We start from the raw sequence: 16,020 nt of genomic DNA, 5'->3' as shown, positions 1-16,020 counted from the left end.
TTGGCGATCTTTCAAGCCATTCATAACTGCTGACAATAGTTTTTGTCTTTCAAGCTTTAAAATTTTTTTCTTCTAAGTCATTGAGAGTTATTCATAGAATACTTAAAGAAGTTTTAATAAGAACAAAATTAAATTAAAACATAGCATTAGTTTTACTATAGGACATTTAAATATTTCTTGGAATGAAAAGGCTGATTCCCTCTCAAAATTTGTCATGGAGTAGAAAATATATAGGCCATATTTAGAATGTATTACCAGTGAAATTATGTTACATATATTAGCAGAAAATCTCGCTCCTTATTATGTACTACTAAACTCATCAAAATAGCAAAAACCAAGAAACTCGAGCCGATACTCTTTTCTTTTAAACCAAAGGCAATGGCTAAAAAATGAAAGACAGATTATAATAACAATAAGCTTAATGCTTAACTTAAGCTTAACAATAAGCTTAAGTTAATATTCCGGCTCAATTGAATAAATTTGAAATTTATGACAACATTTACATTATAACCAAAAAGAATGACATTGTACTGTTCTCTTAATATTGACAATATTCTCTTGAACTGTTTGAAATATTCAGTCCATCGAATAAATTTGAACTAGAACAAGGAACTTGAAATGAGTTAAGCCCTTCAAAAAATTTTTCCAAAAAATAAAATGTTTTAGAAAGTGCCATTTCACTTTGACCATAGGAATTTTTAACTTCTGCTCATTTTACTTTCTTGGCATCAGGGGAAGACCGTTTTTTCTAAGAGTGATCTCAGACAAAAGGTATATTAAAAAAAGTATGTATTAAATATCTGAGTGAGTAGATATTAAGTACTTGAGATTCAAACGCTTTCGGACACTACTTTTCCCAGACATTGCTAATCTTTTAAGTTAAAATTAAATCTCTTAAAAACTGTCAATTCCATATTTCTCCCATGGCCTATTATATATAGCCAAATTCTAAAATAGAAATTCAAATCTTTACATTCATATGCCAAACTTTAAAAGTAAAAATGCTTTAAAAAAAATCCGGATGCATTTTGAATTGTGATAATTTGGAGGATGAAGTTTAAATTTTCCATTCATGATTATAAAAACTGCACAGCTTAGAAATATGTGTATTTTGCTTTTATTTTACATAAACAGTAAATCAGGATTAAAAAGCGGAAACAGAAAGTGAAATTTCCAAAACTGCTATAGCATTTGTTCCGAGACAGCATGCAGGAAATGCTGTAATCCTACTCGCGATCCGCAATAATTTCACCCCTGCTAAGCAATGAATGCATTGTTTTGAAAATTTTCATTCTATTTCCGCTTTTTAATACTTACTTACTGTTTATTTCCACAACTGCAGCGTTTTGAGATTTTTTTTTAAATTTCAATTCATTAAAAATTAAGCTGAATTTTTGCGTTTTGCACTAAAATAAATTTTGCACTGTTTCAAAATTTTAAAAAATTGCCTTTTTAATGATACCAATATAATAGTAGTGCGAATGTTTCTGACTTTGGCAATTTAAATAAAAAAAAAATCCTGATTTCCAACCTTTTTTCGCACATTTCCATTATTTCATAAAATTATTAATTGCATGATCTTCTTCTCCTGTTGAAAGCTAAAGAAGATGGAATTTGTTTAATATTCATGTAGATTACCAGAAAAAAAAATGAGGTTACAATACTGGGAAAATTAGAAATTAGATGAACAAAATATTTACGTTTTTAGCAGCATAATGGTGTTATGGGGTTGTCTCATTAGAAAGTTTCATATACAAAATAAACTGAGCCTTAACTAAAACAATTAAAAGAACACGATTTTCATGCCAAACAATTAAGCCTATATTTCTGGTGAACCAGCTCGTCGTCTGAGGCGATATAATTTAAATATTGATGAAACATTGTGTTTCGGTATTCATATTGGATTTTTAGAAGCTTAACAATATTAAAAAAGAAATCTAAAAATTCGCTGATATCAGAAAGTGTGTCTATGTTTTAATATTGATGCAAACATCTTAATATAAAGAGAATCCGAGCAATTAAAAATTCAGATAATGGAAAGTATGTAATTTTCATAAAGTAAAATACAACGTGGAAGTTGAAGAATGCCAACGTATAAATAAGCATATATTTAGAAAATATTTTTGGTAATGCCTTTTTGGAAACATTTTTCACATAATGTAGGTTTTATCCATTGCTTTATATCCGTAATATTTCAAAAGCCTTAGCCATCAAGCTTTTTATAATGTTTAATCAGATATTCAAAATCTAAAATTTAAATTTTGAGCCTGATAAAAGGGAAACTATGGGGGGAAAAAACGGATGCATTTTGAAAGTACGACTTTATTGATGACGCAATAAAACATGTAAAGCCGACAAATTTAACAAGTGAAATAAAAGTTTATTTAAAGATTTTAAATTAAAAAAAATAGCAAAAAAAAGGACATATTATATGTCAGTTGGGTGAGTTAAAATATTAAAAATAAGAGACAAAGGCCAAACTGTTAAAAAAATGCAACAATTTAAAAAAAAAGTGTGTAAGGGCTAATAACAACATGCCCATTATTTTAAATTTTATTCTACGTATTAAATGTAAAAATAAAGATATCTGTAGAAAGCAATGTATCATTATTGGCATTAGCACACGGATATAAGAGATTAATGTGTGAATATTGGTTTATATACTTCGACAGAAAGCGGAATGAATAAAAATTATGTCTAAATTAGCTTTGAAAAATGGATCAGAAATCAAGAAAAACTGGCCTGTAGTGAAAGTGATGCCTCTAAAAATTTTAATTTTTTAAAATTTTTAAATGATGTAAAAATATATTTTGTACAGGGAATTGTTTAGAAGTTATTTGTGAAAACATATTATATAACTTAAACTTCCAACTCTAAAAAACGCAAACTTTTAATTCTCCTCTCTCGATTTCACTGTCTTCGGAGGACAGTGGGAAATTTTTAATTTTGCAGTTATGTTGTGTCAAATTTTATTGTGACGTTGAATTGATTGTGCATGGTTCACACAAATAAATGGTTTTCAATTTTATATATATCTATCTATATATATATAAACCTGTAGCCTTACCGTCCCCGGCGTTTTCCATGCGAGAGGATACTTTCCGATGCACACAATCTGCAAAGTGGCGTTGCTATGAACATTCACGTAAGCGTTGTCGATGTCCAAAGAAGGAGGGTGAAACTGATGCACCTGTGCGAGACCTGAGGGAAACAGAAAGATTAGATTCCGTTTAAAATTTTCAAAGAATTACAGAAAATTCGTAATCATAAGAGACCCGATTATTGCATGACATGTGTTATTCAAATTAAACATAAAAATAATTGGCTGGACCTCGTTATTCTGAAAATATTTAATTTATTTAAAACGTGATTCAGTGAAATGGTGATTTTTGTTGTATGTTATGAAAGTATTTTTATATTCATATTCTTAAAATAAATATGAACGTTTTAAAATATTGTTTCTTATTCCAACACCAAATATTTCCAATCAGGGTCTCTTTTCACAGTTGCGCGTCCGCATCAGTAAAGTGTAGAAATTTTGAAAGCCGTTATTTCAGGAAAATTTTCGAAAAATAATTTTAAAAATAATTGAGATCCTCGCGTTGATATTTAAAAAAAATGCATTTAGTAAATTATTCTATTAAACTATTTCGTATTTATTTTTTTAAAAACATATACTGTTTTCAAGAGGAAAACAAGAAAGTGAGGGAACTATTAATACTCTATGGTAAACGCGAGTATGAAGATGTTGGAAACTATTGCTTTTATGCAATTGAATTTCCTTAGTCAAGAACAGTACTCGAAGTAAATGCATTATTTCCTATTGAATGCACACAAAACAATGAATAATTATTAAACGTAGGCCTATTTTCCTTAATACTTTCTTTAATTCCCATATATACTAGGATGGAACGAAAAAATCAATTTTTGATTTTTAATTTGTAATAGCGCGGAAAAAATCGCCTTTTGGCGTAGATAAAATAAATTATAAATATGGAAAACATTGGAGTAGGTCTTGAGGTGCTGCAAGGACGTTAAAGTTCCATAAAACTGAAATTTTGTTCTTTTGAAGTGTTTTTACGAAGTAATCAACTTTTGATTTTTAATTTGTTATAAGTTGTTGAGTTGCCTTTTAGTATAGATAAGATAAATAAAAATTATAAAAAATATTAGAGCATATCTTGAGGTGCCGCAAGGACGTTAAAGTTTAATAAAAACACATTTTTTGCAACTTTTTAAGGATTTTTGCATGCCTGGATTATACAGTAAAAAGTATCATTAAGCATTGTCATATGAATAAAAGTATATAAAAAACAGTTTTGCTATTGCACTGGAATAGCACTGAGTCATCAATGAAGTGGTTGTTATTGAAGTAAGGTGGATATTTGTTTGCGTCCGGTGACAAGGACAGAGCTGGTTTCAAGTCAGTATCTTTGCCGAGTTGGCGTCTCCCCTACGTCTATTGTGCAACTGATTAACGTAACGAATTTGTTTGTTTGTCCTTGCGTGCTTTGCTGTGAGTAAAAATGGCTCAGTCTAAATTCGTGAGGGCAAGACAAATATCGGAGTGTTCTATTTTTCGGAAATGTAGTGATTTGCTTGAAGTTGAGCACACTGCTGACGAATCTATATTATATTAGACATAACCTCAAAATTGCTTCAGAGAAGGATCCTTCTGTAAGCGAAATATGTGACATTTTAGTTTCTATAATATGGTCATGAGCTTCTATTTCCGTTGCTTCTAGTAAAGGAATTTCACAAATAATAAAAGCTTATCACGCTGAATACTGGAATTTATTAAAGTCTAAAAGCAGAAAAAGATCAGATAAGTTTGATTCCAACCTCACAGAATTTAGAGAAGAAGCTAGACGTTTATTTGATATTGGTGACTTATATATTAAAAAAAAAGCGCCAGTTATGGAATAAAAGATTCTAAACGATCAATGCTCTAACAGGAAAATGGTCATAGGGGGTATTGATATTGCTACCACAAGCTCTTTGAGGAAGAAAGAGTAAAGATCTACAGAAAAAAGTTAAGTTTTTTTCAAGAACGGGCAAATAATAATAGTGCATCAGAAACGATTACTGCCGACAATGACAACGCTGAAGAACAACATTGTTCTTTCTAAAAAGAGGTAAACCAATGAGATCCATCAAATAGGCATGAAGCGATAAAACTACCAAGTGCCTGTGCGATTTAACATTAAGTTAAAACTTTATACATCTGAAATTGAACCAAATAGTATAGGGGTACTCGGTTATCGATTTTTCCCTGCTTCCTTGTCGCATGCAAGCAGTGGAAAGAGCTGTGAGACTGGTCTGTGGTTCAATCACAAGAGAAGGATGCATAAGAGCAAAAATTGACTCACGGGTGAATATGCCAAAATTTAATTTAAAAAGATAATTTAATGTGGCAATGAAGTAGAAACAAACATTTTGCGGCTGTAACATTTGTAATCATTAAGGATACAGAAGTAAGAAACGCAAAATTTGGCATAAATTTTTTTTTAATTATTATTATACTTTGTAATAAATAATTTTTTCCAATTGTAATGCTTAGATATGCCTTTAAAATCATTTTTTGTAACATTATATGAACGAAGATATTCTTAAAAATATTTTATAAAAGTTTATAATTTTTAATTTTTTTTTACAAACTTTAAACTCTTTTTCTGCACCTCGAAATATTGTTGTTATAACCAGAATTTTTAAAAATTCTTTTTGAACCTAAAAGTTAACTTTTCACCATTATTGCCAAACTAAAATATAAGAAAATTTTTTTATTGCCCTTTTTAAAAATTCCCATTTTTTTTTTCAATTTTTTTTACAAATTTCAAGCTTTTTGTGACACTTTAAGATGATATAATATTGCAACCAAATTTTTAAATATTGTTTTTGAACCTAAAAGGCAACTTTTCCGCACTATTACCAAACTAAAATCTAAAAAAAAAGGTTATTTTCGTGTATATATATATATATATATATATATATATATATATATATGCTATAAAAAATGATATAAATGCTATAAAAAAGACGCAACACTCAGAATACAGCATGTCAGTAAAGATTTTTATTAAATTACCCATAACAAAAATTTAATAAAAATAGACACCGCGCTTAAAAGTTTACGCATGAACGCATTTTAAGATCCTGTAGCATTTTATGAGAAAAAGACAAAAAAAAGTTGCTATATTATTTTCCCATAAATAAATTTCCAAAAAATATATTTTATCATTAAAAGCATAATACTATATTTTTGTAAAAATATAATATATCAAAACTGAATTAAATTATTAATTAACATATTAAACAGTATTTTCCGTTCCAAAAAAGAAAAGAAATTTTTAAATTCTTACAACCATTATGTTTTTAATATGATTTTTATTCTTCAAGTAACGTCAAAGTTTTATTACGAAAATAAAATAAAATTTAAAATGCATAAAATTTACATTTTACTATTTTTTCAAAAACATTTACTATCTCAGAAAGTTTAATTACACTTTGTTAATGACAATGCACGATCAATATACGTAAAAAAGAAAAATTCGTTTATTTGTTTAAACCCTATATAATTCCACACCCCTTGAAAGATTCGAGCGAAAATTCACACACCAGTTCCATAGCACTTCCACAGAAGGATTAAATGTGTATAAAAACTTTTTATTAAATTTTTGATTAATTTACTAGTACTCTCTAAAAGGAGTTGGAATGGGGTTCTAAAGATTATGCACTTTCCCAAGAGAACACTTTCCCCATTATACATTTTTCCAGAAGAGTTCGTTTTGGAATATGATTGAAGGAAAAAAGCTAACAAAGAAATGTGTGCATCCTATTTATTGGTTTTAATTACAAAAAATAAATTTGAATACCGTGAACTGACTAATTCAATGTTGAACTAAACATCAACAAATTTGGAAAATTTTAAAAAAGAACCCCACTTCCATGTTTTGAACATGCAAAATCTGGAAGTAAAAAATAGGCCGTTGGTAATTTTACATGTCTCTTTTGCAATAAGAATTTTAATCCATTAACTTGCGATAAAACAGTTGACGAGAAATTGCATAAATTACATTATGAAGTCTGGTTCCAAAACTTTCATGTCAGTAGAAATTGTAGGTTCAAAAGTAATTGTTAAGAATACAGTCTGACTGAAATCGCGTCATATATCAACATGCATAAAAAATCTAATCGAATTAGCTCAAACAGTAATTCTAACAGGTGTTGATTATTTTTTGACAGATCATAAAGGGCGGGGAGAGGGGGGGGGGCGATATCCAGATGGAAAAGGAACATGAAGCGGTTTCTTTTTATCTTCAGATATATTCCGGTGGGTCTTCAATGTGTGGAGGCGGACTTTGCTTATTAAATATCTTTAATTATTTCTTCGTTGCGTGCATGATTTTTTGAGGTATTTATGGAGTTTAGATTTAATGGGCTTTACAGATAATTCACCGATATTCAATGAGGAAAAAGAAATATTTTTAGAAGATCATAAATATTCCGTTGGCTCATTATGGAAATCTGAAGTCAAGTCGATATATTAGAAAATAACTTTGAAGTGGAATTGAAACGATTTCAAAATTTCAAAAACTGATAAAATAGGAATCCGGAGATTTTTCAGTAATATAAAAACGTAATCGAAGAGCAAATAAAAGTGGGTATACTAACAGAATTTAGAGGGAATAACAGAAACGTCGTATTTTATGTCACATAGAGAAGTAATAACCTTAATGAAACTACGAGTTTTAGCATTATTTATGATGCTTAGAATTAAAGGCTTAAACGTTCTAAATAATATACTTGACGTTGGATTGATTTAAAGCCGCTTGGTTTGGACATAGTTTTAAAATTATCTAAGCTTGAAATTGCTTCCAGTGAGGACATAAATAAGGCGGTTTTAATGAAGTAAAAGATCGGGATTGCTTAAAATTCCTTCGATTTCAAGACAATGATCAAGTGAAAAAACTTTAAGGTTTAAACGTCTTCCATTCTGACTTAGCCCAGCTATTTTGGTGATATAAAAAATTTCAGATTAAATATATATATAAATGTATATACAGGGTGGTAAAAAAAAAAAACTTCCCCTATATATGAAACCCTAGCGGCCTATCCACTCAACCAATCGAACCAAAATTTCAGACATGGTTGTTTGAAGGTATGTGCTGGGGATTCTGATGATTCTAAACAAAGCAGAGCTCACGGTTACGGTTACAGTGAGAGAATTTCGAAATTTTCGAATGGCAACACCCACTTTTTCCTTGCGCAAATTGATCAGCGTATTGAAAAACCACAAATGACGTTGGAACAATTAACGTGTGATGAAAATTGCCGGCGTAAAGCATTTGCAAAGAAGAGCATTATAAAGGACTAATGACAATACAGAGAGGAAAGAAAAAAAAACTTTTATTGGAGTGGAAAGTTATAATTACAGGTTTTCAACGTGTTCGCCTTCGCAGGAGACAACGCATTGCATTCGGAAGATTGTGGACAACAATGTCGAACGTAACATGGAAGAAGGAATCTGCATAACTTCACACGTGTTATGACATCTTGCAATTCTGACACATCTCGTGGACCAGGCGTGTACACCTTAGATTTCAGATAACCCCAGAAGCAGAAATCCATAGAAGTGTGATCGGGGGATCGCGATGGCCACGAAACCGCAAAGTTATGAGAGATGACTCTATCACCAAAGTGTTGTTGCAGCACTGATTGAACACATTGGGTGACGTGTGGAGGAGCTCCATCTTGCATCCATACAATGCCACTAATGACATTTCGTTGCTACTGTTTAACCCTGTGAATTATGCAAAGTGCGTCAAAGCGCCTCCTCTCTGTGTTGTCATTAGTCCTTTATAATGCTTTTCTTTGTAAATGATTTAGGCCGCTAATTTTCTTCACATGCAAATCGTTCCAACGCGATTTGTGGTTTTTCAATACGCTGATCAATTTGCGCAAGGAAAAAGTGGGTGTTGCCATTCGAAAATTTCGAAATTCTCTCACTGTAACCGTAACCGTGAGCTCTGCGTTGTTTAGAATCATCACAATCTCCGGCGCATACCTTCAAACAATCATGTCTGAAATTTTGGTTCGATTGATTGAGCGGATAGGCCGCTAGGGTTTCATATATAGGGGAAGATTTTTTTGACCACCCTGTATATATATATAAATGTAAACCTGGAAAGTTATGAAATGTTAAGTACCCCGCAATAAGCGAACGCGTTAAGTATTTCAAAGATGTGGAGAGGGGGGGGGGTCGAAAACTGAAATTCAATTCCGCGGAACTAATTCCTTGAGGATTGATAAGGGCTTTATGTGGGGTTGTTAAATGAGTCTAAGTTTTTGGGGGATGATTTGGATTCCATAGACGGAAGAAATAAAGTTAAATTGCACCTTTTTAGATAAAAAAAAAATTTAGACAATCTTTTCAAAGGCACAAAGATAATAATTTTACATACTGTGACTTGTGCATATGGCCCATTACGTGCAACGCAACCTTTCCTAATGAGAATGAAGATTTTATCGTAAGAAATCTATGCTTTAGGACTGGACTGGGACGAATTCCTTCTGTCAGAGACAAATAATGAATGAATGTAATGGAAATCGGAATCAAATGTGCTTGAGAGTTTTCCACTTCCCAGAAAATGCTTTAACAGTTTTGTAGAAATCTGATGTCATTCCCCGTGCGTCTGGTAAAGTCGGGCCGAAAACACACGCACTTGTAAGCTATTTCAAGTATCTACAATATATTTGTACCAATTCCATAGCTACTAAGGGTCGCATGGCTCCACTGACTCTCCCTCGTTTAGAACAGATGGCTGTTTTATCAACTATTCATTTGGCTAAATATTTTATTGGTTTATTTCTTGAACTGTGACAACGAATGTTCCTTTAAAGTGATAGCCAAATAACTGCCATTGCTTCAGCAGAGATTGGAAACCCTTTGAATCTTAGATACCCTATTTGAACCCAATCTCTCACTACTCCTAAACGTGTTTTCCCTGAAGTGTAAAGAATTCCATTGATTTGTTACCTGTCGGAAAAAGTGTTGTTAACCTTGTGAGAAGTTGTCTTTGGTCACAGGGAGTAGTTAGCCTTATCAACCTGAGAGGTTTTTATTAGTGAGTCAGCTGAAAGATGTACCCAAGGAGAACTTATGAATTTAAAAAAAAAGAAAAAAGACCGCAGATAGTCATCGCTCTACAAATTTCTTTTCAAGTTGTAGAAATTTCTACATTATCAGGTTCAACTCGATTGACAGCTGTTAAAAGTGTATCAAATTACAGCGGTTATATTATTGATTTATTAACAATATTAGAAGGAATTAAATGTAATTAAGTGTATCATTAAGCTTTAACGAGATGTTAGAGTCAAAAAAAAAATTATTGGATAAAGCATTTTGCGAAAGAAGGAATTTCTGATGAAAGGTCCCAGAATGAAACATTTATTATTGACTCATTCAACCCCTTTGTAAACGAGCACGGTGTTTTACTTATAAAGGATAGATTTGAGATGGACGCTTTCTCTTTTCTTTATTTCCGGGCAAAATAAGACAGATACAGTGAATTTGCGATTTTAGAAGCTCACAATAAACCGCTTCGTGAGTGAAGTCAATGTAGTTGTGAAAAGTTTTGGACTGTCATCAAATATGCTTTGAATGAGTGCTTCTTTGTAAAAGGCCTTATGCATGCGTCATGGGAAAGAAGAGATTGCATCTTTACTACTTGATTTTTTTAGGATCTTCTCCGTGATAGGAAATTGATTATGATTCCGTTTTACACAAAACATAGCAATAATAAACACTTGTTCGCGCATGCCACCATTCTTGTTTTATAATCAGAACTGGTTTCCTCCATGAACGCTAAAGAATTTGTGCTTATATTCAGCGACTTTATTTCTTGTCGTGGAACTTCGCGCGATTATACAATATAATAGCGCTAAAAGTTTCGAATATAGGGACATCGAGTTAAAAGGCTTTTGAAATCTGTATGATAGCTGTCTATGCAAAATTTGTTTTCTTTCCATGACATACAATGGAAATATCTAGTAGAAAAAGGTGCAAGATTCTAGGAGAGACGTTCTAGAACCGTTAAAACAAAAAATAGATGGTCCTTCTAATCTCTCTTTTTAATGAGTTAGAAACGTTTCAATTTATAATTAATTTAGACAAAGGAAGTACATCTATGATGAACTTCTGTACATTTCTCAATAGGTCATATGTTACTGTCTTTTCCAGTCGAGAAGATCTTATTGGAATTCCATAATTAAAAATATAACCACTAACGAAATTTATTGAACCATTTTTGATATCGTTGAAGGAAGCATTACTTTCTATGATATACATGTTCCCTATGAGAGGTGCCAGTTCAGTTTAAAATGGATGATGTTGTACAAGTACATAGCGAACGCTACTCCTGGAATATACGAAAGATGGGTATGATTTCAGAAACTTTCCTGAAATAGATGATAAGATCCATTTATGTTTTATTAAAATGGTAGAGATCAGAACAGTCATGGCATACTCTTGAGGCTCATAATAAGGAAGAGGAATTTAATGTTTTTCGATAATATTTTTTATCAACATATACAACATTTCCTTATTATATTTTTATTTGTGTCATTTTGTTATCTGTGATTTTCGTCGAAGTAATTTATTTTATACACTTTTGCATAAATCCAAACAGATATTCTAATTAGTGTTGCTCAGTTGAGAACTTTAGATATTTAATTAAAATATTTTCTTTATTTTTCTGATTAACGTGAAAAATGCAACAAACTTATAAATTATTCAAAAATGTCAACGGGGGTAGGCAGGAGACAGAGTAAGCGGTAGCACCCTATTTTGTACTATTAGAAAGGAGGAATGTAAGGGGAGAAATGCGAAATTTCATTTCGTGCCTTCTTAAATGAAGCGAATCTCGGTCTTCATTCCGAAGCTGAACCTTAACGACGTGAGCAGTTCTCACGTGTTTTCTTATCCGACACCGCTTCATCGCGTGTTTTGGAGAAAGATCGAAAAAACTTCCTTTCCCGTTTCCGGAGTGCTCGGCCCCGCTTTCGACGGGGGAGGAAGAGGGTTCAGGGTCAAGAAATAGCTCTCGTGAGAAAGAGGCACGAAGACAATGGTGGGAAAAACAGTGTCCTTCTCCCGTGAAGCCCAGAATATTCCGGAAGCATCGTTCCGATAGACAGAAATGTCAAACCAGAATGATTAAATCATTAATGTTAATCACAGGACTGATGGTAATATTTTCCAGTAAATATTCACTGTGATAAAAGTAGAGAATTGCATAGTTGTTTTACGCAGTGTATCTTGCGAGGCATCGAAATATCATAATTTCAGATTTTTTAAGCCGAAAGAAGTTCCTGTGCACATCATAAGTGCAGAAATCAATTGGCGTGTCGCTGGATTCTTATTTAAATCACTGCCACAATACATCCCCCAAGACCAAAAGCATCAAATGATCAGACGGAAGTGAAATGGAAGCAGAGTTAAAGGATTTGCTCACTCTCTTAAGTGCTTCCAACTAATTCTATTTTTGCTACGAAGAGAATCTCTATTTGTATGCGACATCATAAGTACATAATTGGAGCAAATGGTATGGCATGATTAGGAAGTCATGTCTCACTATGTTAGAAGGTTCAAGAATAATAGACATTTTAAGTATGGTATCTTTGACAGCTATTCCTGAAGGAAATTTAAGTAGTAATAATAATTAAAAAAAACTTTATTAACATTTATTTATGATTTTAACATTTCGCTACAACAGATTTTTTAGGAGACATCAATATTCCTAAGAAAGATTATAATGATAAAATTAAACAAATCATTAAAAATATAATGCAGCATTGTCATTTTTAAATCCTACTACATTTTACTTTAAATTAACACTTTTTTTTCGTATGTGCAGTTATGGCATATTATGAATTTCTATTAAAATATATTAAGAAACTATTATATATTTAAAAAACTATCAGAAATATTATAAAACATCCTAATATATTATATGATAATATCATAAAATAATTACAATGTGTCATTCCAGCGCAATTATTTCGAATCATTTCTCTACTTTTTAAAGCAAGAACAAGAGCTCTTAACTTTCTAATAAAAATGCCATTTTAAATGGATATTAATAATATGTCAAAATTATTTCATTCGTTTACAATTCTTTACTCGGGAAAAAATGAAATTAAGTTTTGTATTTTAAAAACATAGGTAATCAGCTGCTTTTGCTGCAAAGATTAAAATATTGACTACACAACACATATTCATTAATAAATAATAGAGTTGGCTCATTCGTTCCGTTAAGTTTCCTTTTCCATCATCGCATCAGAAAACCGTGCAGGAAGCAACCAACTGCGAACAATAAACCGGTGAAGACAAAAAAAAAAAAAAGTCCCCTTGATCAGAGATGCGTATAATGAATAGTAAGGGAGAGCCTCAGTAAGTGGAAACAGGTGTGCAGAGCGCCATCATTGTCCATCGAAGTATGTGTTTTGGAGGACATCATGACGAAATAGGAGTAAAAAACGTAGCGCAAACATTACGGCTGCTGCTGGTTTCCTGGATGGTAATAACACACTGTGTTAACAAAATGAAGTGATGATTGAATGCGAGTGCCATCCAGGAATGTCGTTTTATGGCGGATGAAAACTATCGCGCATTTCACGTTTTTGTATAACCGCCATGAAGAGCGGAAATTTAAAGGATCATGACTGAAAATATCGGTTTTGAACCATCTTTTGTAACAGTAAAAATAGTTGCTTAATAGTTGAGCATTCAGATTATCTTACGGGTTGGTAATATTGAATGACGAGACAGAACAGCGGTTCTTCGGTGTCCTGAGGAATCTTCACGCTGACGTTGCGAGATGTTTTTGTAATTTTATCACATGAATAAAAAACTTTTTGCAAAATGTGCACTTTCTGCAGTTTGGAAATATCTGTACGAAATAAATTTTGCAGACCCCATGCATTTGATAGGTAGTCGACACAATCGTGACTCAAATGGATTTTTTTCTGCTTAGAGTCTTTTTTTTATAGATCTAATAAAAATTCTAGATTTAAATACATAGTTTCTAAATGGGACACCCGAGTTAGGTTATAAAAAAAGCAACAGATTTGTCCGAAACATGGAAATTTTATTAGATATTTAAAATATCTAAGCATTGAAAATGATAATGCTTAATGATAATGAAAATTAAATTATTTGTATTTCCCTTCACCTTCCAAAACAATGCTTAATGCACTTTTTTTTTTGCATAATTACAATTTATTATGAATCGAACTACAATTTACTATGAATGAATCATTTTAAGATCACACACCAAACCAAATTTCACTTATTTAGTCGCTGCTTTTCTCTGTGCTATGGTTATATGCACGCGCCGAGTGTGTTGCAGAGGAGCATCCAATACTTGGTAAAATTCCATTCATTTGGCATGATGACTGCCTGTTAAAGTTCCGCCATCTATACTTTTCTGTTTTTGTGTTTCAACGCTTAGTCGCACACGGACAGGTGAAATTCTAAAACTGCGTTTTATTGAATTATGGAGGTATGAAATTTGGAGATCCTTTGAAGTTTCAAACTTTTTGACGAATATAATCCTTTTTCATCATAGGTGTATTTTGTATGCGAAAGAGTAAAGAACTGTTGAAACATCAAAGATGATTAAAAACTTTTGTCAGAAATTTCTGTTTATGCAATCGGTTCATTTTGTGCCATTACTTTCAAGTGCGCGTAAACTTAGTTTTCAAAAGTTACACCTTCATTTTGCTTATAAGCTTTCATCACCGAATGCAGACGCGGTTCTTTTGTACTTTTTTCATGTCACCGTAGATATCATATTTCAGGAGATATTTTGCAGAACCCCGCATCACTTTTGTATCTTAAATCGGTATTGCGCTCACTCATTTATTCAAGAAAACATACTGACATTCGTCGGAATTTGATTTTTTTCTGAGATTTTTTTTAATGAAATGGAAACAAGAATAGACTTAAAAAGTGAAGCAATCTTCCAGTAAAAAAAGGACTACATGTTTAAGTATAGATTTAAACGCGGTAGAATGTATGCATAAAAAACGGAACAGACGATGTTTTGCATTTTAATCCGGTTTGGTTGAAAACAAGATCACGGTAAATATGGCAAACAAAAACATAAAAGCGATGATTAAATATCCCCAATATTTATTAGATTTTCTGACAGATGCACAAGAGAGATATCTATTGATTTTCGAACTAGATATCTGCCAATAGTCTTCAGTTTAATCTTATATTCCTTGGTTGCATATTTAAGAAAAATGATCATTCATTATAAATTTCGAGTCTGTCTTTGAAGTAAAAATTGGCTTCTGGAATTGAATGAGATGCTATTATGAAATTGGACACCAACTATTCGATATATAGCCAATTTCGCAACATACAGAATAAAAAAAAATTCTAACAATGTCATTTCTAAAAATGGATTATTACTTCAGAAATGATCATTTGTTCTACAGATTGCAGTTGGTTGAATTTTCAGCTGCAAATTTCCTGCACAAAAATGAAATTTTCAGTAAAGAAATCGTACGTGGCAGTCTATTTTCTATTCATAAATATACTGAATTCTAAATATTCAACTCTGTTCACATAAATCTTCTATTCACAGTTAAAAAAAATTAGCTTCCCGAAAGAAATTCAGCCGTGCTTTGCAAAATAATACACCCTATTTTCAACCATCTACTTATCCCAACAAATGGCGCATCTTGCTACAGATTTCATCCACAATCTGTGCGGTAGTTCCATAAACTACGGTTCATTCATTGCATCACAAAATATTTTTCAGCACAGAGAAACTATGTGAACTTGCAGGATAATCCTGGAGTTTACACAATCTGATTTGTCGCCGTACTCGTAACACGCAGCACATCAGAAACGATTGTCCAATAGAGGCAGCTGTATTTGAGCTGCCTATAAATGGATCTCCGTCTTCCAATTAGCAGTCAAATACGCCGACTGTCAGTTTGAGTGCTTGG

At 32.0% G+C, this 16,020-nt stretch overlaps 1 protein-coding gene across 1 annotated transcript in view; it reads right to left on the bottom strand.

Moving 5' to 3' along the window:
* Positions 1-16,020, bottom strand: part of LOC129962705 (vascular endothelial growth factor receptor 1-like) — a 109,224-nt gene that overhangs the window by 50,044 nt on the left and 43,160 nt on the right. The window contains exon 2 of the mRNA XM_056076638.1: positions 3,068-3,201. Within this exon, the coding sequence (XP_055932613.1) occupies positions 3,068-3,201 (134 nt within the window). The remainder of the gene's footprint in view (positions 1-3,067; positions 3,202-16,020) is intronic.

This window comes from Argiope bruennichi, chromosome 3, assembly GCF_947563725.1.
Source record: "Argiope bruennichi chromosome 3, qqArgBrue1.1, whole genome shotgun sequence".
NCBI classification, from domain to species: Eukaryota; Metazoa; Arthropoda; class Arachnida; order Araneae; family Araneidae; genus Argiope; species Argiope bruennichi.
This window is presented reverse-complemented; position numbering and strand designations above follow the sequence as displayed.